Below are 21,783 nucleotides of genomic sequence, written 5' to 3'. Positions count from 1 at the left end.
GCCACCCCCCACCCCATTCCTCCCATCCCAACAAATACACTTCTCCAGACAAAAACCAAAACTTAAGACCAAAAAAACTCCATACCAGGTCTCTCATCTATCCCCCATGGATATCATTCTGGTCTCTAACTTTAGAGTAGCTTCAGATCTGAGCATCTTCCTTTAAATATGGTACCAAGATGGAAACATATTCCAGGTATGAACAAACTAGAGGAAGATTTTCATCAACCATCTCTTCCATTCGATATTCTCTTTACCACTTGAAAGACTGAAGATACTGCAAAGAACATGAGCTTTGAAGCCATAGGACCTGAATTTCAATAGTGGTCATCATTAGCTGAAATGTCTGAGCCGATTTTTGTTATCTATTTTTGTTTCATCTGTTCTCCCACAGCCATGTTATGAGAAAGAAATGAGCAGTTTGTAAGTGCTTAATATAGTGGACTTAATGTTAACAGTGTAAGCTCAGACCATATCTCTTGGTAGTCACATCATACTCTTTGTTCTTACTCAACTGTTACTATGTATTGGTCAGGGTTCAGAGAACCCTGACTGGTTAGTTTAGCAGAAAAGAATTTATTTAAATTTTACTGACTTCAGAAATAATTTATACCGTGACCCAGTACACACATGCACACATAAATATATAATTCAAATAATCTTCACAATATTTACCCATCTGACATGTTGTCCTCTGCTGTTTTTCTATTCATTTTTTTTTTAATGCTAGTTATGATCCACTGAGTTGATTTCATGACTCACTAATGAATCGTGACCCAGTTACATTTCCGAAGTAATGGAAAACACTACACTGCAGGGTATTAAATGGCCTAGAAGAATCTAGAGAATCACTAGAAGGACAGAGAAAAAAACTCTAACCTGTGTTTCCAGGAACTGGGTGGCCAAGAGAGCTGCCAGCTCCAGAAGCATTCCATCTGTGTGACCCACACCTGCAAAATGATGCCTTTTGAGTCTCACACTAGTGCACCTGATTGAAAAAGTCCTGGTGTAAAGGGGTTTGGGAAATGCAGAAAAGGAAAGCACACCAAGAAGGCTGCAATAGATGTTAATCAAGCTAATTCACGCTGCCGAGACTTACTCAAAGGTACTTGGTTTGGACAAACCCAGTGGCCTAAGCATCCCTCTTTACATCTATTGGTCCCTATTAAATTGTATATTTTCTTGGGTGCAGCCTCTTACTGCTACTTCAGTGAGGGAAGGTCACATAACTACAGTTTACTTGACAGAATGAAATTCAGAAGAACAAACCAACTGGAAATTCCCAAGTTACATTTCCTTTCACAAACACACCTCTACCAAGTTAACCTGGGGTCTACAAAAAAGGGAGGTTAAAAAAAAAAAAAAAAAAAGGATAAACCTAAAAATAAACTGAGGATTCTCTTCTTCCCACCCACACAAAGAATCTTAAGTTTAAAAAGACATCTTTTAGATCACTGAAGAGAAGGGACGAATTAGGAATAATTTTAACTTCTTTTTATTGTCCTTCAGTTCAGTTTATACAGTAATTTGTATCTGTGAAAGAATTCAGATTTATTGAATGAAAGGCATTGCTTATGATATATAAAGCAATTAAAAAATAAGTTACTGAAGGGGTAATATATAGCGAATTAAATAATACAGGTTTTGGGGTAATTGATGTGCATTTAAAAGAAACTGTGAGGTCACCACACAGATTTATATAACAGTTAAATGCAGAAAAACACAAGACAGTAAGTTTCTATGTGATCCCAACAGAGGTATCCTTTCCTTGATCATAAGAGAACCCTGAGAACCCAAGTATTTTTAGAAGCTAAAACTGTTTACAGAAGTGCAAAACACCAAAACACTTTAAGCAAAGCCTTTATTTTCAAGGAAAAAAGTATATTTTCTCGTTTTCTGTTCTTGTCATAAATTTTAATTATTTCCAGTGGAACCAAAACCTCCTGAACCCCTTTCAGTGTCATCTAAAACCTGAAAAGACATAAAGGTAGTAAGCCATGTAGTTAATTTCAGATGCTCTTTCAGTTCTCTCCAGCTCCAAATTTGTAAGACTTTTATTCTTGCTATAGCATTGTTTCAAAAAGGAGATTACAGAAAATTAAATTTTTAAAGTTTCATAAATTAAAATATTGAATAAGTTCCAAAAAAGCTAAGGGAACAGTAGAATTTCACAGACTATTTAAGTGGTTTATTATCCAAAGTAATGCTGTATAATAGCTATGGAAAACAATTTCAAGAAATTCTAAGATTTAAATTTTGCCTAAAATAGGACTAGTCACATATTCTACCTCAGATGGTCCCCAACTTAGGATGGTTTGACTTATGATTTTTTGACTTTATGATGGTGCTAAAGTGATTTGCATTCGGTAAAAACTGTGCCCCAAATATTGAATTCTGACCTTTTCATGGACTAGTGATATACGGTGTGATATTCTCGTGATGCTGGGCAACGGGAGCAGGCTGCAGCCACCAGCCAGCCATGCCATCACAAGGGTGAACCACTGATAACACAACTGTTCTGTACTCATACAACCATGCTATTTTTCACTTTCAGCATGGTAGTCAATAAATTACATGAGATATTCAACACTTCCTTATAAAACAGGCTTTGTGTTGGATGCTTTTGTCCAACTGTAGGTTAATGTAAGCATTCTGAGCATGTTGAAGTTAGGCTAGGCTAAGCTATGATGTTCGGTAGGTTAGACGTATTAAGTGCATTCTCAACTTAAGATATTTTCAACTTATGATGGATTTATTGGGATGTAATCCCATTGTGAAATCGAGGAAGATCTGTATTTAGTTACAAATAGCATACTAAATCCTCAAAATTTTATTTCTCCTTCACTGAAGATGTTACATCATGGATTCCCTATTCAGCTTTTAGGATACTTACTTGAACTTCCTCTATTTCTGGGTAAAATATCCGTTCACAAATGAGCTGTGCAATGCGATCACCCTTTTTGACTTCAAAGGAAAAACACAAAACAATTTATTACTGATACTGATGCATTCTCTGTATCCTGCCTTGTACAGTACAATGAGAATTAGAGTAGCATGTGTTACTTAGACATACGTAACTTGGAAAACTCATTGCACTTATGTGACTGCATGTATTTGACATACCTTCGAACTTTTCTTTGCCAAAATTAAACAGTACAACACCAACATTTCCTCTATAATCTTCATCTATGACACCAGCTGGAAAAAAGAAAAAAAAATATTAGCTTGGTTTATGGTACCGAAAGATTAAGGGTATATGATTACCTCAGAATCATTCCTAAGTAGCTCTGAGAGTTTTATCCTTACAACGAATATGTGAATCTTGCTCTGGTACTATGTAAAGCCTCAAAACTAAGAAATTACTAAAATGCAAATAAGAATTAAGAAAGTGGTCCTAATTTTCCAACCTGTCATCCTTACAAATGGTGACCACTACCTACTCTAAATTGGGAGTAGGCACTTAGCATCTCAGACAAGTCATCCTGAATTGCTCTCTCCAATCCTACTGTCTATTTGTGGCACACCTGTCCAAAAGACTAAGAGAAAACTATGATTTGGGTTTTAAAGGCTTCTCCTGGTAGCAACTTCCCACTACCATCCAGATTGAAATATGATTGAGTCATAAATAAAAATGTCAAAAAGCCTAAAGATCTGCAGTAGAATAAGTCAATGCTAAGCAGCAGTCTAGCAAATATCAGAACATTCCATTTTTATAATGAAAATGGAGCTGAATCGTTCAGTTCACATTCTTCTTCTCCTTTTAATTTAAGCGACCAGCCTTTCTCAGAGCATCATCTGTCAGAAGACATTAGCACATAAGCTTAATAATGAGTACGCTTTTACACAGAACCGTGTGTAATTAGTACCTGTTTGAGATTATAAACACAAAGGCAGCAAATCTTTGCAGGAGAGAAACTTGAGCCAGAGAAGTACATTTACCAGACTTGCTAGCATTTATCTTTGGGCCAAGAATCCAAAACATTTCCATAAACACAAGCACAGATAATATAGGTGCACCAGGCCTTCTCATTTCCTTTTCTAATATTGAGAAATAATTCACAATTCAATGGCTCTTAGCATATTCAAAGTTGTGCAAACACGACCACAATCAATTTTAGAACATTTTTATTACCGCCAAAAGAAACCCCCTGCCTGTTAGCAGTCACTCTCCTACCCCCTTCATCCCCCTCAGTGCCTGTCTCCTTTTATACATGATAATTCTTTCCCCCCGGTTTGTAAAATGCTGGATAGGATTCATGTGAATCTAATTAAACGTAGCTCCATGTCATATCTTACAGCTTCTCATTAACACCTCACTTCTTTAAAAAACAAAACAAAACTCTTATCAAAGAAGAAAAAAGAAAATAAAAAGAATCAGGAATTTAGCTCAATGGGTACTGATGCTGGTTGGTCAGACTCGTAATTATTTGAAGGTCAACTGAAAAAAATTTTTTTTCTTTTTTAGAACAAGGGTAAGCATCCCCTTTCAATTTTCTCATGTAGGGGGAAAAAAAAGCAAAATTTAAAAAAGTTCCACCATGGGGAAAAATATTCAGAAAACCAACATTTTAGATTTTTCCAGTGGATTAGAGTAGTTTAAATGAACCCCTGTGGTTTATGCATGAATTACTAGGGGTAAGTGAAACTGAACTTAAGCACTTCTTAAAAGGTTCCTGATACAACACTTTTAAGAGTTTGAATTAAAGATAAACATATTTTTAACAGTGAGAAGGGTGAGTATAAAAGTGGCTGAAAGTGGTTCATATCATGTCTAGACTGAAGGAAACAGTATTCTTTTCTGGTTCTACAGCAATAAAACTTTGACCAATTCAAAAAATACTGAAGCCTGGCATCTTTCCCCACTGCCAGTTGATCATTAAATTAGTCCTTGATATTTATTGAAAGAATGGATATAAAAATGAGACCAGCTGTTTTCTATATTATCTAGATGTAGAAAGTTTCAGCTGCAGGAACAGTTTAGATCAGAGTTAATGAAGGAACCCCTCAGTAGCAGGTCATTCCATGCCTCCCATGCCGGAACAAATGACCACACAAGGCCTTGGCATCTCCATGTGGGAGTGCTGAAGTACAGGCTAGCACTCATTCACCTAGAATGCATTGGATGAAGGCAGTGTGGGCTGACTTCTGAACTCTTGTTTCATTACACAAACAGTACAAATACATATGAAGTAAAGGCCAATAATGTTCCCCAATCCTCCCTCAGGTAGCCAATGTTACAATAATATATTTTACACATTTTCTTCCACCTAAAATATTATTGATATCCTTGGGCAGTAATATATCTAAAAGTCATTCTTTTAGATCCAAGATATGGAAATACAGCACCATTATTTCTATGTAACTATTCTCTTACGTAACATCAGATATTCAGGTCGTTTTCACATTTTCCCCATAATAATCAAGGCAGTCCTTTACATACGTTCTTGAGTGTTAGTGTTTTTTATTCTCATCAAATAGTTTCAAAAAAGCACTTTCCTGGGTTGAAGGGTGTGTATATTTAAAATTTTAATGGATATCACTAGATAACTTTGCAAAAAAGGTATAGCAATTCAAATTTCTATCAGTGACACTTAAGAATGCCCATTTCCAAACTCCCTGACAGTACCAGATAGTAGCAATCTTTTAAATTCTGGCCAATGTGGTGAGTAAAAAATGGTATCTCATGGCTTTATTTACATTTCCCTGATGACTAGTGAGGCTTGGCTTTTTTCCTCCTTACGTGCATTGCACCTCGTCCTCTTGTACATTTTATGATCAGTTTTGCTTTTTTCTTATCTGTTTGGGTATTTAACTCTTTCTCATATGACTTGCAAGTATTTATTTGTTTACTTTATGGTATCTTCTACAATACAAAAACACTCCTTTTTGTAAAGGCCTTTGCTATGTATCTGTAAAGTAGTCCTATCACACTTATATGTTTGGGTGTCTTGAATTCTGCAAAGCCAGATTATCTACCTAGATTTTATGCTTGGCACACAGAAGTCTGAAACGTCCTTAACTAAAAGAAATGAAGTAATTTGAAGTCAATTTAAATGTATAACCAAAAAAAGGCCCTTCTTTTTTTTTAAGTATGAATGCCAATAGTATAAAAAAAATCTAATAGTTCTAAGTTCATTTATTACTTATTACTCAAAGGCAAACTGACCTTCAAGAAAAACACAAGACTTATTCCTTTTCTACGTAAGGGACATAAACATCAGGGATATTTCTCTTCATGAGAAAGCAGAAAGTATTTTGAAGTTATCACTGGAAAAATCATGCATTGGAACTGGCAGAGTGATTAACTGACTTCAGGCAAAAGTTTTACTGTGTCAAGACTTTGGCATGTCATTTGTTGGAAACCCTCTTTAGTGAAAACTATCCCCGCCTACCAGATGTGAATTCTGAACGGAATCCTGCATACTCAACTTTTCCCTTTGACCCTTATTTACAGCCTGGGAATTCTAACAACATCCCTCTTCTGAAATAAAAACTGTGGCCAACTATGATAAACTTGTGCCTAAGAGACATTTCTAAGATACTATGCATCCAAGAACACACCACAATGTGATTGTGTGAATAATACCACACCAACCACCAGGCAAACTAACTTTCCACTCCTTTTACATGACATTTTTTCAAAGGATTGTTTTAAACAGAGCAAAAATTAGTAACAAAGTCGGAAAAAGTTTCCATTTAAAAAAAAAAAGGTCTGATAAGTCCCTAAGGGACAGGAAATATCAGATACATTATCATTCAATCTTCCCATCATTCAGGGACAAGCACACTAATTTTCATTGTTACAGATACGGAAACTGAGGCTCAGAAAAGTTAGGTAATAACTAGCTTGTTAGTGACAAAGCTGGGGCCCAAATCCTTTTGTTATTCCAAAGCCCATGTTCCTTTCACAACCCTTTGAAATTTATTTAAAAATATATACAATCTTTTACATCCTTAAGTTATAGGCCTAAGTGACCATACTGACCTTGTAAAAGTATATTTGAAAGTCAAGCATAACTGAACCCAGGCAATCCTCAGCCGCCGAGGTCCCTCCGTCTCAGTCAAACTCTGCTCCTCTTCAGTCCCTAAAACCTACTTTTAGGCTCCCGACTTGCCCCACAGCACCATCTAGTGACGCCATGGGGAGACAGCCCAGGGACAGGCCTCAGCCACATGTTAACCCCTGAAGTGCAGGTAACAAGCTAACTCAGGGCAGGGCTCCGCTGGTGGAGGGAAGGGGCAGGGTGATTCACAGTATTTAACTGCAGTGGAAAGAACAAGGGGACTGGAATAATATGGATGGATTCCAGTTTTTAATGTACCAACTTGGGCTCATTTTTTTTTAATAAATTTTTTCATTTATTTATTTTTGGCTGTGCTGGGTCATCGTTGGTGCGTGCAGGCGTTTCTCTAGCTGCAGTGAGCGGGGGTTACTCTTCATTGCGGTGTGCGGGCTTCTCATTGTGGTGGCTTCTCTTGTTGCAGAGCATGGGCCCTAGAGCGCATGAGCTTCAGTAGTTGTGGCATGTGGGCTCAGCAGTTGTGGCTCACGGTCTCTAGAGTACAGGCTCAGTAGTTGTGGCGCACGGGCTTAGTTGCTCTGCAGCATGCAGGATCTTCCCGGACCAGGGCTCGAACCCCATCCCCTGCATTGGCAGGCGGATTCTTAACCACTGTGCCACCAGGGAAGTCCCAACTTGGGCTCATTTCTGAGCCAGTTTCCTGGTCTGTTAAAAAGTAGCTTTGTAGGGCTTCCCTGGTGGCGCAGTGGTTGAGAGTCCGCCTGCCGATGCAGGGGACACGGGTTCGAGCCCCGGTCCGGGAAGATCCCACATGCCACGGAGCGGCTAGGCCCGTGAGCCATGGCCGCTGAGCCTGCACGTCCGGAGCCTGTGCTCCGCAAGGGGAGAGGCCACAACAGTGAGAGGCCCGCGTAACGCAAAAAAAAAAAAAAAAGTAGCTTTGTAAAAACAGCAAGAGGTGGAGGGAGAATTTAGCATATCCACTTATCCGAGGGCCAGGATGTCTTGTTAGAGAAGCACTCACTACAGTTGCTTAAATAATGATATAAAAGCTTTTCCTTTCCTTATAATAACAAACTTCCTTCTATGAATAGAGTCATTTTTGGACTAAATGCAGATTATCACTAAACCAAGGCAAAATCCTATCTGTCAGATAGTGTCTAGCTTATTAGGAAAATAACATGCATTTCACATAATGGTCATTAAAAAATTAGACATACTCAAATAGCATTTAAAACTATATCATAGTTGTAACTTCAGAGATAGAAATTTCTAAAAGGAAAGACACAACAAAAATCATTTTCTTTTCTTGATAAAAATAAAATTTGTCATTTGATTACTGCCTCTTAAGCAAAGACAAAGTAAACACTTGCAAATATTTACAGAATAAAAATGTAAATATATTACCTCCTACATCTATGAAGTGTTTTGCAGCCAAGCCAGAACGTGGAGCTACAAAACAAGAGAGGAGAAATTGACTGTCTTAAGAGGGAAGGGCAATACTTAATATAACTGACACAATTTAAGCATGTCAATCTCATCTCCTATAACATCCGTATCTTAATCTTAACCTTAGCAGATGGCTCTGAATTAAAAATGTATTTATCACATTGTATTACCAAAGTAGAAAAGAACAGTTTAGAAAATGTTGACAAGGTTTAATTCAAAACCAAGTTAAACCACTCCAGCATGTCTTTAGGCAACTGAGGATCTATGGTGGTGAAGCTGTGGACTGCTGGAATGAACTGGGAGGTGAACAAGTGGGAAAAACTGTAGACAACTCTGTCCAGACATCTGGTCACAAAGGGAGGATGGTAGCTGGCAGGGACATGGGGCAGAGGAAGAGGACTTTTATTTTAAGGTAGGAAATCAGAGCATGTTGCAGTATGGGAACAGACATACATGGGAACATGCAGGATGGGAACATCATACTGGGAAGAAGGCAGAGAGAGAGAGAGAGAGAGAGAGGCATAAACGCAACCACAGAGTAGCAGAGCTTAGCCTAGAACTTGGAACTCCTACTCATAATTCAGATGCCAAAAGACATGTTTGTATGAAACAAATGAACCAGAGTAAGAAGCTAAGTTTATACCTTATTCTTGCTGACTTGAGCATCAGGCCTACCATTAATTACCCTAACTTCTAGTATTTTATTCCAGAATAACCTGTATCAGGCACTTTGTCAATAAATGCTACACCTTCCTGCCTTCACTGTTATTTCACCCCATCTCCTAACTGCCCCCCCCAAAATACACTAAAAATGCAGTCAGTGCTGGCAAAAAGAGATGAAGAGAGTGCTCATCTCATTTTTCTTTTAAAGGCTGAAGTATTAGCAGTTCTCTGACTCGTGGCTAACAAGACTCCCCCAGGGATCACAGTTCCATTTGCTCCTTTATGTTTACTCTGAAGTTAGTCAGCAAGTAATTATGCTCTTGAAAAGAAGTTTTAAACTCTTTCTATAGTGACAACTGACTCGGGGCAGAAAAGTCAAACCTGTTGACTTGACCTGCATTTTGTCCTCTCTCCTCCCACTGTGAGGCATTTCCCTCTAGTGCACTGAAGTGCATCCCTTACCTAGGACACCCCATGAGAGGATACCCAAAGGGGGAAAGGCTAAGGGGCCTGATGTTTTCAGGGGTTAGAAACTTTACTCTCATAAGATGCCATGTGCCATTATCCTGAACCTGCCTCTTTTTTCTTATAAAACAAATACCACCTTCACAAAGAAATCTGACTTCACATGCAATCTGATCCTTGAAGGGGGAGTTGGTATAAGACTGGAAAAAGCACCAGTTAAAAATCACCTACACTTTCAGTTTTTCTCACAGTGAGTAGTTGTGAAAACAACCTCCTGGGCCAATGTGAGTGTCCTAAAAGCTTAAGTAAGGAATTGAAAGAAAAAAAAAAAAAAAGCAAAGCGATAGAGGCAAAAGTAGATACGTAAAGGAAAGTTTTCAAATGACTGCAGTTGCCATCACAGGTGGCACGTCTTTATTTTAGGACGCAGGCCGAGCAATATCCCTTCCCTCATTTATACCCCAAATGAAACTAAGATGAAAGAACATATCGCAAAGGAAGAGCCTGACAAAGAGTTACCTGTGTCTCAAATCACTTACCTACTCTCCCATAGCACCCAGAAGGAAGAGCTATCTGAATGTCTGTTTTCACAAGGGCTTTCTCCATAGGTGGTACTGTGTAATCATAGGCACTAGGAAAATAATGAAAGATAACTGGTATTTAGATATAGTAATTCTCTGTGCATTTTTTGGTGAAAGAGGTGACATGTAAATGTATTCTCCCCTGAACAAAATTTTGTTGGCAAATTGAGGTAATTATTTAGCAGGAGGGGGCTGAAAGGCAGACTTTAAAAGGTATATGCTTCACTAACATGGTATGAAAAGAGGAAAATAAAGAACCAAGAAAGAAGGGTAGATAATAGCAAATAATAGCTAACATTTATTAAGCCCTTACTGTGTGCCAGGCACAGTTCTAATTGCTTTGTATAACTCATTTTATTCTCACAACAATCCTCTAATCGTTAGGGAAAACATGTAGAAGGAAAGGAGAAAATAGATGGCCAACATAAATGGTGGTGGGGGGGGCCATTGGTTCAGCTGTGTTGCATCTGTTCTGGTCTTGGTAGTTTACCAAGCTTACCAAGCGGTGGCCATGAACTTCACTGGCTGAGGGAGAGAGCTGACCACTGTGAACAGGCCCTGGAGATGGACACTACTGAGGAACTGATTCTCTAAGGTCCACACACCAAATACTGCTACTTTGTTATTACTGTAGCCCTCTCCTTGATAGAAATTTAAGAGATTTTACAATAAGCAGAACTGGAAGTTACTTTTGAGCCCTTAATTAAGACTGGTAAAGTGGTGCTATATTTTTACTTCTTTCATTGGAATTTCCTCTCTTGAAATAGTTAAAACTCTAATTTATCGAAGAGATATTTCCATGTCTATTTCAGTATACAGAAAGTCACCTGTGTTAGGAGGATGCTTACAAAGTATCTTAAATCGAAGTCTCTCCTAAGACTCACAACAGCGTCCAGATATGGTGTAGTCAATGTATATCACTCTACTTTTATTCATGAAAATAAAGGACTACAGCTTTCAGCCACAACAGTCTATACCTCACTTTTCTTTTTCCTTCTTTTCTCCCACTATCATCACATACTCCTTTCTTCCCTTCTGTGGTACTTATGACTTAGACCAGTGCTTCTCACACTAGAATTATCTGGGATGCTTTAAAATAAATCCTAAGGCTTGGGATTTAGTCATGTAATCAACACCCCCTCCTCCCCAATATCACTTTTGACCTACCTTAATGGTTCTAAGAACTGGGGACAGTAGTCAAGTGGAAAAAAAAAAGCACTGAATTCAGGGTCAAAAATTCTATTATATTCAAGCCCTTGGGCAATTAATTCATCTCTTCACAAACTCCCACATCTGTAAAAAGTACCACTCGTCTACTTCAGGATTGTTGTTGAGTATTAAATACAATAGCACATGTGCCAGTTTTTAGTACAGGTAAAAAGTGCTGTACAAGAGAGAAGATGGTAGTATTACCAACAACCCTGCTTTTCATATTTGGACCCTTGTGGAAATTTCCAGTCCTTGGAGTGAACCTAAATATGGACATATAGAGAAATGTTACTAACCCTTAAAGGTAGAAGCAACTTTCATTAATCTTTCTTAGCTACCTTATTACCTAAGAACCTAGGCTCCTACCGTGGCTTTTCTTTCTACTGAGCACAGCATCATTCTCAGGCCACTCCTTGAAGGCCAAAGTGGGCCTTCTTCATCTCTACTCTCCACTTTGAAAGGGTGCAATAAATGTTGCAAAATAAATAACACCTGGGCGGACATTCACTGGTATTTACCACTCCACACTCTGCCCAAATCCGTATTTAATTTATGCTAAAGAGGAAAGCTAAAATTTTCAACATTAAAAAAAGGCAGAAACCCTATATAATGCAAAAAGCGTTTGTTTCTGTACTTTTAAGCGTCTGTTTCAAGTTTTGGCAGCAGCGGGCTGGAATGTAAGCTAAGCTGAGAGCGCTATACTTCGGAAACTGGGACTTCTCCGCGAGAGGTAAGGATGACGGGACAGAAGGCGGCCCTCTCAGCCTCTTCGCCCGGGCCGGCCTTCCTCGGGGACGCGGGCGGACAGGGTGCCCACTCACCTGTATAGGTCATAGCCCGCGGCGCGCTCGGACCCCTTGGTCGGAGCGGTGGCGTGCTCCGAAAGCCGGACAAAGCGGAGCCGCATGCCGCCCTTCTCCGCAGGCCGGGCCCGTTTGCTGGGGGAGATGACTTGTGCTTCTTGAGAGCAGGGCATGGCAGGGCAGAACGTGAGCACAAAGGATCAGGCGGAACAAGAGACAGCAGGACGAGCGCAGCGCACCAGTTCTAAACTTCCCGCCGAAAACTCCCCGCCCCGCCCCCCTTACCCCTCCGGACGAGCCCACGGTTCTGGCTGAGAGGGGAGATGGGTCTCAAATTTGGGGCTGGAAATCCTCCTCGGAAAAGATCTGGGAACAGAAAGTACTGAGCCTTTTCAAGCTTTCCAAACTCAATGCATGGATCCAAAGTTAGTGGCAGCTTCTCTGGCCTTGCCCTCACCCCAAAATAGAAAACCACTTCCCTTCCCCATGAGGGGACGCGAATGAACTCGCTCCCGCGCCGCTGGGGCTGCGGTCCCTCCCACTCCCCCCCAACGCCCAAAGCCCAAGGGCTTCCTCGGGCCCTGCCTGTTGGCCCGCCCCATCTGCGGCCAGGGGACGGGCGCGGGGTCAGCCGGCCGGCACCCAGCCTCCCCACGCCGTGTCCTTCCAGCCTGGGCCCCGACATTACTGGCGCTGCGGCAACCTCGGCTAAGACTGCGGGCGCTGGTCAGCGGCCGGAGCGCCGGGAGCTACACGTCCCCCCCGCGGGGTGGGATCGAGGGACGAACCTGGCCTGGAGGGCCCTGCGGCCTCCGTTCTCGGTCTTGCCTGGCGCGCGCCGTTAAACACAGAGCGGAGCAAAGACGGAAGGAAATGGTAGCTGAGCACTGGGCGAGGGCAGAGGTAAGTCATTTGCCCGGGTTTGGGCGCAGGTTGGTGCCGCTACTGCAGGCGCGCGCCAAGTCTGCACCGAAAGACGCGTCCCAGTTAAATGACCTCGGAAGCAGTAACCGCCGCCGTTTGACGAGGGGCGCACGGAGGCGGCGCATCAACAGCCCTGGGGCGGTGCAGCTCGCGGCTATGACTCGCTGGCTTCTAATCTCAGGGGCCCCCAAAGCGACGGAACCGCATCACGATGCCCGTGACGGTCACCGCTCAGTGCTGCGCCCTAGGCGGTGGGCAAGGCAGCGAGTTCGATTTCCTTCCAACACTGAAGAGTGCAAGCTGGAGTGTTGTGGAGTGTTGTTTATTCTCAAAGGGGGCGGGGGACACAGTCTTGAGGATAAACCACAGGGACATCTCGGTTGAAATCCTAGCACTCTTTCGGATGACCCCACAAGAGCACAGAGGAGGATCCCTGTAACTGATTCGAACAAAGGTTCCGGGCCACACTGGTATAATTTACAGTGGGGATGAGTAAATAACTTTTCAGGTAATTATAAATTGATTTTTCTAGGATACGACTATCTCCACTTACCTCTGGAACTGACGCTAAAATCTCAAAACTAAATTGTAATGCATTTTGTCAACAGAAATACAAACTATAGGGCAGTTTTAGGAAAATGACAAATAAAAATGTTAGGGAATTGTTGGGGAAGTTTTCAGACTTCCTGGCTGTGCCTTTCCTTACAGGCCCCACCTTTTCGGTCCCCTTTACTGGCTCTTCCTCTTAAATGCTGGAATTCCTCTGGGCGAGGAATGCTCTATTTACACTCTTCACCCATGGCTTTAAATATCTGTACTCTGAGGACTCCCCAAATTTATACCTATAGCAAGGTGATCTGGGCCCTCCTCTTCAACCTTCTCTAGAGCCTTCTGGCTCACGCCTGTTGCTCCTGGCCACAGTGGCATTCTAACAGTTTCTAGACCCACCAGCCTTTCCTGCCTGGGAGTCTATACACATCCTTCCTTGATTTATGCTCCATGTGTTTCAAGTCTCACTCATCTCTGAAAGAACTTTTCTGACAAACAACTGAAGTAGCTGCCCTTTGTTTCCCTCACCACCATTTTCTAGCACACAATCCGTTTTTTTCTATTCACACCACTTGTTACTACAATCTGTATCTCTTCTATGTATTTATTTTCTTGTTCATTGTCTATTTGCTCTAGTAGACAGAAGCTCCATGAGGGCAGGGACCAAATGTGTCTTCGTTCACCATTGTACTCCTGGGGCCTAGCTTAGCGCCTGGCTCAGAATGTGCTTGATAACTATTTGTTGTATGAATGAATGAATGATAAGAGATCTCATTGCTATTCCATCGGGACCCTGCATATGATCTCAGAGTCTTCTGATTTTTCCGTCCATTCCTTTAATGTTTAATCAAAAGTTTGTTCCATATAATGCTTTTTCAAGGTCTACACTGAAAAACATCAATCCCTTCCTAACCCCTCCACAAACACCCTTCCTCAACTCTCACTCCTTAGGGGCAATACTTCCAACTTTTTTTGGCTCTTTCTATTGGAATCTACCTCCCTGTTTCTAAATTATATGTTGCTATTTATTTTTTTAATGGCATAGAAATGGCCTTCTGAATTAGAGTAGTTGAGGATTAAGTCTCTTAACCCCCTCTCCACCCCATTCTGCCAATAGTTGTGTAACAATTTTTTGTGTAAGTCAGCAGTTAGTATTTACTTTATCATGACTGTTAAATATCGACTTCAGAGACGAGTAATATGATAGGAGTATTTCGTTTTTTTACACCTGTCCCCCTCAAGTTTATAACTGCCTTATTTTCCTATTTTTATTGGTGATGGTGTTTTTCATTCACCCATTGCTTGTTTTCTCCAAATGTTCCAGGGATCCTATACCTTAAATATCTATCACATCAAATGAAACACTGAAACTTAAATCCCCTATCAGTTCAGATTTTCCCTCCCTCACTCCTCTGTTCTTTTGCTCTGGTCTGTGCAAGTGACCCGCTAGTCCTGCTGAATAACTGTTATCCTGGGACTTCCCTTTGCCCCTATATTATGTTGGAGCCCTGGTTTTATGGATCTAGTATCTTCCTTTTAGTTTACTTCCTCACTTTGCTGAAGTACTTTCTCTAGTAATTTCCTAAGGAAGTTTGCATTAAAGATAGTTTGAGTCCTTGCATATCCTAAAATGTAGTGACTGTAATGACTCCTTTACCCAGACCCACGAATGAAGTGAGCTTCATTCGTGAAACTTCTTAGAACCAGTAGTGAGATCTGCCTTATCTTTTATAACACTTACCATATCATTCATTAGCTATATACTCCCCTTGTGTAATCATCTCAACTACATGCATTTATCTTTCACATTAGTAAAAGTCATAAACTTTTATGAATGCTTTGAAGCACCTACTTCAGTATTTTACACTGGAAATGTTTTGTTTGGCTCCTTATAATAGCTAACACCAAGAAAGTATTAAGCTATTTCTTCTATTAATGTGGAGACTGAAAATTATATTGTTGTCACTTTTCATCTGAGTTTATTTTAGATTGAAAAGAAGGGAATAATCCAGCTGGAAAAGAGTAACAGGTTAGGGGTCTGAACCACTAAGCGTTTAAAGAATATTCCTTATGACACTGAAATATGATTTTATATGAAAATACACCTTAAATTCAAGATACTACAGTAAAGAAGAACCAGACATGTTTATTTCATGCTGTATATTGATCAGAATATAATTATCCTATCAGTCATGCTGATAATTTAATTACTTAAATCTTGTGCCAGAGTGAACCTACTGAGAATGCAAGTCTGTACTTTCAAGCAAAGTTGTCCTTCCTGTCTTTGCCATTTTAGGGCTTTTTCTCTTTTTAACAAGGACATACATGGTGATTACTTTATATTCCAGGTATATTCTAAGTGCTTTATAAATATTAACTCATTTAATCACAACAAACAGAGAAAACAAGTGCTATTACTATCCCCATCATACAGATGGGGAAACCAAAGCACAGAGAGGTCAAATAATTTGCCTAAGACCACACAGCTCACAACCAGAAAGAGATGGAGCCAAGAGTCAACTTCAGGTAGTCTGGCTTCAGAGTCCTTGCACTTAGCCACTCTCTGGGTTTGTATATGCCTAATGAGACTATGACAACTCTTCTTAATACTGAGCCTGGCCCTTGTTCTCCAGGTCTGGGAAAGATGTGTGTAGAAAATTAACCAGACATTCTTCGTTTCACAGTTGACTGTGGCCTCCTTGTTCAAACATTTCTTCACCGGGACACACTCTGGTTTTCCTCCCACATCACCTGTCTCTTCTCAGTCTCTTTTCAGTCTCCTCTTCTCTTTTCAACCTTTTCTCTTGCTCAAGATAAAAAGCCTTAGAATCTTGCTTCCTCCCCTTTTCTCTCAGATCTTCCCTTATCTAAAAATAGTCTTCTTCTAAGCACCACCTAATGCTTTACCCTATTTGATTTTTCTTCATAGCACAATACTACATGAAATTATGTACATATTTATTCATTTCACTTGTATGTTTCTTCCACTAGCATGTAAACTCCATACTGGATTTAAATCTATCCTTTAAATTTAAATTTAAATCTATCCTTTCATATGTTCTCTGTTTGTTTTTACCCCTTGTGCCTTTTAAATTTTATTATTTTTATTTAAATTAATTTAATTATTTTATTATTTTTAATTATTTAATTATTTTAATTTAATTATTATTAATTATTTTATTGTTTCACTTTTCCCTCTATTAATTTAGAAGTTTTACTCTCTGATTCTGTTGCTTCAGATAAATTAAAACACACATGCTTAATTCATGAGTTTCAAAGATCTAAAACAAAATTATTATCTTTTTTCTGGATAACATAAGGACCTTAGAATGCTTTGACTCCATTAATTTTTCTTTTGGCATATATACTATTATTGTCTGGTATTTTAAACACTTTTTTTTGTTATTTCTGACATATACATTTTAAAATAATAACTACAATTATGACTTATAACATTATACCAGAACATATAAGATTTTTAGAAATTTCATGTAATGTCTGAAACATTTATATTAACATATTTCCATACAAATAACCCAAAGAAAATTTAGTACTACTTGGTTTTTTTTGTTTGTTTGTTTTATACTGCAGGTTCTTATTAGTCATCAATTTTATACACATCAGTGTATACATGTCAATCCCAGTTGCCCAGTGCAGCACACCACCATCCCCACCCCACCGCGGTTTTCCTCCTTGGTGTCCATACGTTTGTTCTCTACATCTGTGTCTCAGCTTCTGCCCTGCAAACCGGTTCATCTGTACCATTTTTCTAGGTTCCACATACATGCGTTAATATACGATATTTGTTTTTCTCTTTCTGGCTTACTTCGCTCTGTATGACAGTCTGTAGATCCATCCACGTCTCAACAAATGACTCAATTTCATTCCTTTTTTATGACTGAGTAATATTCCATTGTATATATGTACCTCAACTTCTTTATCCATTCGTCTGTTGATGGGCATTTAGGTTGCTTCCATGACCTAGCTATTGTCAATACCGCTGCAGTGAACATTGGGGTGCATGTGTCTTTTTGAATTATGATTTTCTCTGGGTATATGCCCAGTAGTGGGATTGCTAGGTCATATGGTAATTCTATTTTTAGATTTTTAAGGAACCTCCATACTGTTCTCCATAGTGGCTGTATCAATTTACATTCCCACCAACAGTGCAAGAGGGTTCCCTTTTCTCCACACCCTCTCCAGCATTTGTTGTTTGTAGATTTTCTGATGATGCCCATTCTAACTGGTGTGAGGTGATACCTCATTGTAGTTTTGATTTGCATTCCTCTAATAATCAGTGATGTTGAGCAGCTTTGCATGTGCTTCTTGGCCATCTGTATGTCTTCTTTGGAGAAATGTCTATTTAGGTCTTCTGCCCATTTTTGGATTGGGTTGTTTGTTTCTTTAATATTGAGCTGCATGAGCTGTTTATATATTTTGGAGATTAATCCTTTGTCCGTTGATTCATTTGCAAATATTTTCTCCCATTCTGAGGGTTGTCTTTTCGTCTTGTTTATGGTTTCCTTTGCTGTGCAAAAGCTTTGAAGTTTCATTAGGTCCCATTTGTTTATTTTTGTTTTTATTTCCATTACTCTAGGAAGTGGATCAAAAAAGATCTTGCTGTGATTTATGTCAAAGAGTGTTCTTCCTATGTTTTCCTCTCAGAGTTTTATAGTGTCTGGTCTTACATTTAGGTCTCGAATACATTTTGAGTTTATTTTTGTGTAAGGTGTTAGGGAGTGTTCTAATTTCATTCTTTTACATGTAGCTGTCCAGTTTTCCCAGCACCACTTATAGAAGAGACTGTCTTTTCTCTTGTATATTGTATATCTTTGCCTCCTTTGTCATAGATTAGTTGACCATAGGTGTGTGCCTTTCTCTCTGGGCTTTCTATCTTGTTCCATTGATCTCTGTTTCTGTTTTGTTCCAGTACCATATTGTCTTGATTACTGTAGCTTTGTAGTATAGTCTGAAGTCAGGGAGTCTGATTCCTCCAACTCCTTTTTCTTCCCTCAAGACTGCTTTGGCTATCCGGGGTCTTTTGTGTCTCCATACAAATTTTAAGATGATTTGTTCTAGTTCCGTAAAAAATGCCATTGGTAACTTGATAGAGATTGCATTGAATCTGTAGGTTGCTTTGGGTAGTATAGTCATTTTCACAATATTGATTCTTCCAATCCAAGAACATGGTATATCTCTCCATCTGTTGGTATCATCTTTAATTTCTTTCATCAATGTCTTATAGTTTTCTGCATACAGGTCTTTTGTCTTCTTAGGTAGGTTTATTCCTAGGTATTTTATTCTTTTTGTTGCAGTGGTAAATGAGAGTGTTTCCATAATTTCTCTTTCAGATTTTTCATCGTTACTGTATAGGAATGCAAGAGATTTCTGTGCATTAATTTTGTATCCTGCAACTTTACCAAATTCATTGATTAGCTCTAGTAATTTTTTGGTGGCATTTTTAGGATTCTCTATGTATAGTATCATGTCATCTGCAAACAGTGACAGTTTTACTTCTTCTTTTCCACTTTGTATTCCTTTTCTTTCTTTTTCTTCTCTGATTGCCGTGGCTAGGACTTCCAAAACTATGTTGAATAATAGTGGTGAGAGTGGACATCCTTGTCTTGTTCCTGATCTTAGAGGAAATGCTTTCAGTTTTTCACCATTGAGAATGATGTTTGCTGTGGGTTTGTCGTATATGGCCTTTATAATGTTGAAGTAGGTTCCCTCTATGCCAATTTTCTGGAGAGTTTTTATCGTAAATGGGTATTGAATTTTGTCAGAAGCTTTTTCTGCATCTGTTGAGATGATCATATGGTTTTATTCTTCTATTTGTAGATATGGTGTATCACATTGATTGATCTACATATATTGAAGAATCCTTGCATCCCTGGGATAAATCCCACTTGATCGTGGTGTATGATCCTTTTAATGTGTTGTTGGATTCTGTTTGCTAGTATTTTGTTGAGAATTTTTGCATCTATATTCATCAGTGATATAGGTCTGTAATTTTCTTTTTTTGTAGTATCTTTGTCTGGTTTCGGTATCAGGGTGATGGTGGCCTTATAGAATGAGTTTGGGAGTGTTCCTTCCTCTGCAATTTTTTGGAAGAGTTTGAGAAGAATGGGTGTTAGCTCTTCTCTAAATGTTTGATATAATTTACCTGTGAAGCCATCTGGTCCTCAACTTTTGTTTCTTGGAAGACTTTTTTTTTTTTTTTTATATAGTCACCTTTATTGTAATTCACCCGAGTACATTAGAAACTGACATGAATCTCTTTATTAAGACATGTAGATTCTCATGGGCATCTGCTTTCCACTTTTAAGAAAATCCAGTTTACTTGAGAATGGCCAAGATCTTAGTATCAGTACATCAAGTTTCCACCTCATAGGAAACCTGAAAGGGTCTCTTGGGACTCCCAGGTCACTATACTGTCCACAGACCTGCCCACACAAGTGTCTTCTGGAATTCCTTCTAAATTTCAAAAGGCACCTGGTTAACAGAACACTATTACTCTGCTGGTTTTTAAGGTGTAATTCCAGGGTTAAACATTGTGCTGAAACTTAACATTTTCAAATTGCCCAGGCTTATTATCTTCCAAAAATAGTGTATTACTCACTTTACTAATCTCCCTGCCAAATAAAGACCCCCAAAGCATTGTTAACTGCACAAGTCAGGTAAGGCTCCTCTTCTCTCCCCGATAGAAATTATTTGGAATCCCAAACGAATGCTATCCTCCGACGAGGATGACAATAGCCTTCCCCGAAAAGAGTTTTAATCGCAGTTTCAATTTCATTACTTGTGATTGGTCTGTTCATATTTTCTGTTTCTCTCTGGTTCAGTCTTGGAAGGTTATACCTTTCTAAGAATTTGTCCATTTCTTCCAGGTTGTTCATTTTATTGGCATAGAGTTACTTGTAGTAGTCTCTTAGGATGCTTTGTATTTCTGCGGTGTCTGTTGTAACTTCTCCTTTTTCATTTCCAATTTTATTGATTTGAGTCCTCTCCCTCTTTTTCTTGATGAGTCTGGCTAATGGTTTATCAATTTTGTTTATCTCCTTAAAGAACCAGCTTTTAGTTTTATTGATCTTTGCTACTGTTTTGTTTCTATTTCATTTATTTCTGCTCTTATCTTTATGATTTCTTTCCTTCTGCTAACTTTTGGGTTTGTTTGTTCTTCTTTCTCTAGTTCCTTTAGGTGTAATGTTAGATTGTTTACTTGAGATTTTTCTTGTTTCTTGAGGTGGGCTTGTGTGTATAGCTATAAACTTCCCTCTTAGAACTGCTTTTGCTGCATCCCATAGGTTTTGGGTCGTCGTGTTTTCACTGTAATTTGTCTCTAGGTATGTTTTGATTTCCTCTTTGATTTCTTCACTGATCTCTTGGTTATTTAGTAACGTATTGTTTAGCCTCCATGTGTTTGTGTTTTTTACGGTTTTTTTCCTGTAATTCATTTCTAATCTCATAGCTTTGTGGTCAGAAAAGATGCCTGATATGACTTCAGTTTTCTTAAACTTACTGAGGCTTGATTTGTGATCTATGCTGATAGATCCAAGATGTGATCTATCCTGGAGACTGTTCTGTGCGCACTTGAGAAGAAAGTGTAATCTGCTATTTTTGGATGGAATGTCCTATAAATATCAATTAAATTTATCTGGTCTATTGTGTCATTTAAAGCTTCTCTTTCCTTATTTATTTTCATTTTGCATGATCTGTCCATTGGTGTAAGTTAGGTGTTAAAGTCCCCACTATTATTGTGTTACTGTCGATTTCCTCTTTTATAGCTGTTAGCAGTTGCCTTATATATTGAGGTGCTCCTCTGTTGGGTGCATATATATTTATAATTGTTATATCTTCTTCTTGGATTGATCCCTTGATCATTATGTAGTGGCCTTCACTGTCTCTTGTAACATTCTTTATTTTAAAGTCTATTTTATCTGATATGAGTATAGCTACTCCAGCTTTGTTTTGATTTCCATTTTCATGGAATATCTTTTTCCATCCCCTCACTCTCAGTCTGTATGTGTCCCTAGGTCTGAAGTGGGTCTCTTGTAGACAGCATGTATATGGGTCTGGTTTTGTATCCATTCAGCAAGCCTGTGTCTTTTGGTTGGAGCA

General features: G+C 39.2%; 1 protein-coding gene and 1 long non-coding RNA gene across 4 annotated transcripts in view; one reads left to right on the top strand and one right to left on the bottom strand.

The window, feature by feature from the left end:
* Nucleotides 1-1,842: 1,842 nt before the first annotated feature.
* DUT (deoxyuridine triphosphatase) lies at nt 1,843-13,237 on the bottom strand. 2 transcript variants are annotated; one of them, XM_060005179.2, is made up of 8 exons: nt 12,981-13,237; nt 12,478-12,558; nt 12,211-12,349; nt 10,139-10,230; nt 8,430-8,474; nt 3,124-3,198; nt 2,894-2,964; nt 1,843-1,971 (listed from the first exon to the last, which is right to left on the bottom strand). In XM_060005179.2, exons 1-8 carry the CDS (start codon nt 13,102-13,104, stop codon nt 1,915-1,917), a joined length of 684 nt encoding a protein of 227 aa, XP_059861162.1. In that variant the 5' UTR covers nt 13,105-13,237; the 3' UTR covers nt 1,843-1,914. The 2 variants fall into 2 exon arrangements, with proteins under 2 accessions (XP_059861162.1, XP_059861163.1); XM_060005180.2 differs by lacking the exon at nt 12,478-12,558 and having other exon boundaries at nt 12,981-13,236.
* LOC132420609 (uncharacterized) overlaps nt 12,601-21,783 on the top strand; it is an 84,134-nt gene continuing 74,951 nt past the window's right edge. The window contains exon 1 of one of the 2 annotated variants that reach the window (XR_009518395.1): nt 12,601-13,095. This is a non-coding gene — a long non-coding RNA (uncharacterized lncRNA). The remainder of the gene's footprint in view (nt 13,096-21,783) is intronic. The other variant, XR_009518394.1, reaches the window with a different exon arrangement.

This window comes from Delphinus delphis, chromosome 2 (assembly GCF_949987515.2).
Source record: "Delphinus delphis chromosome 2, mDelDel1.2, whole genome shotgun sequence".
Lineage (NCBI taxonomy): Eukaryota > Metazoa > Chordata > Mammalia > Artiodactyla > Delphinidae > Delphinus > Delphinus delphis.
The sequence above is the reverse complement of the archived record's forward strand: the minus strand, read 5'-3'. Positions and strand labels throughout refer to the sequence as shown.

Excerpts from the sequence above, each read along its gene's own strand:
- DUT (XM_060005179.2), bottom strand. The coding sequence starts at position 13,104 with ATGACTTACCTCTGCCCTCGCCCAGTGCTCAGCTACCATTTCCTTCCG. Across the intron at positions 12,559-12,980 it reads CGCAGGGCCCTCCAGGCCAG|ATCTTTTCCGAGGAGGATTT; the intron begins GTTCGTCCCTCG and ends TTCTGTTCCCAG. Across the intron at positions 12,350-12,477 it reads CCGTGGGCTCGTCCGGAGGG|AAGCACAAGTCATCTCCCCC; the intron begins GTAAGGGGGGCG and ends CCTGCTCTCAAG.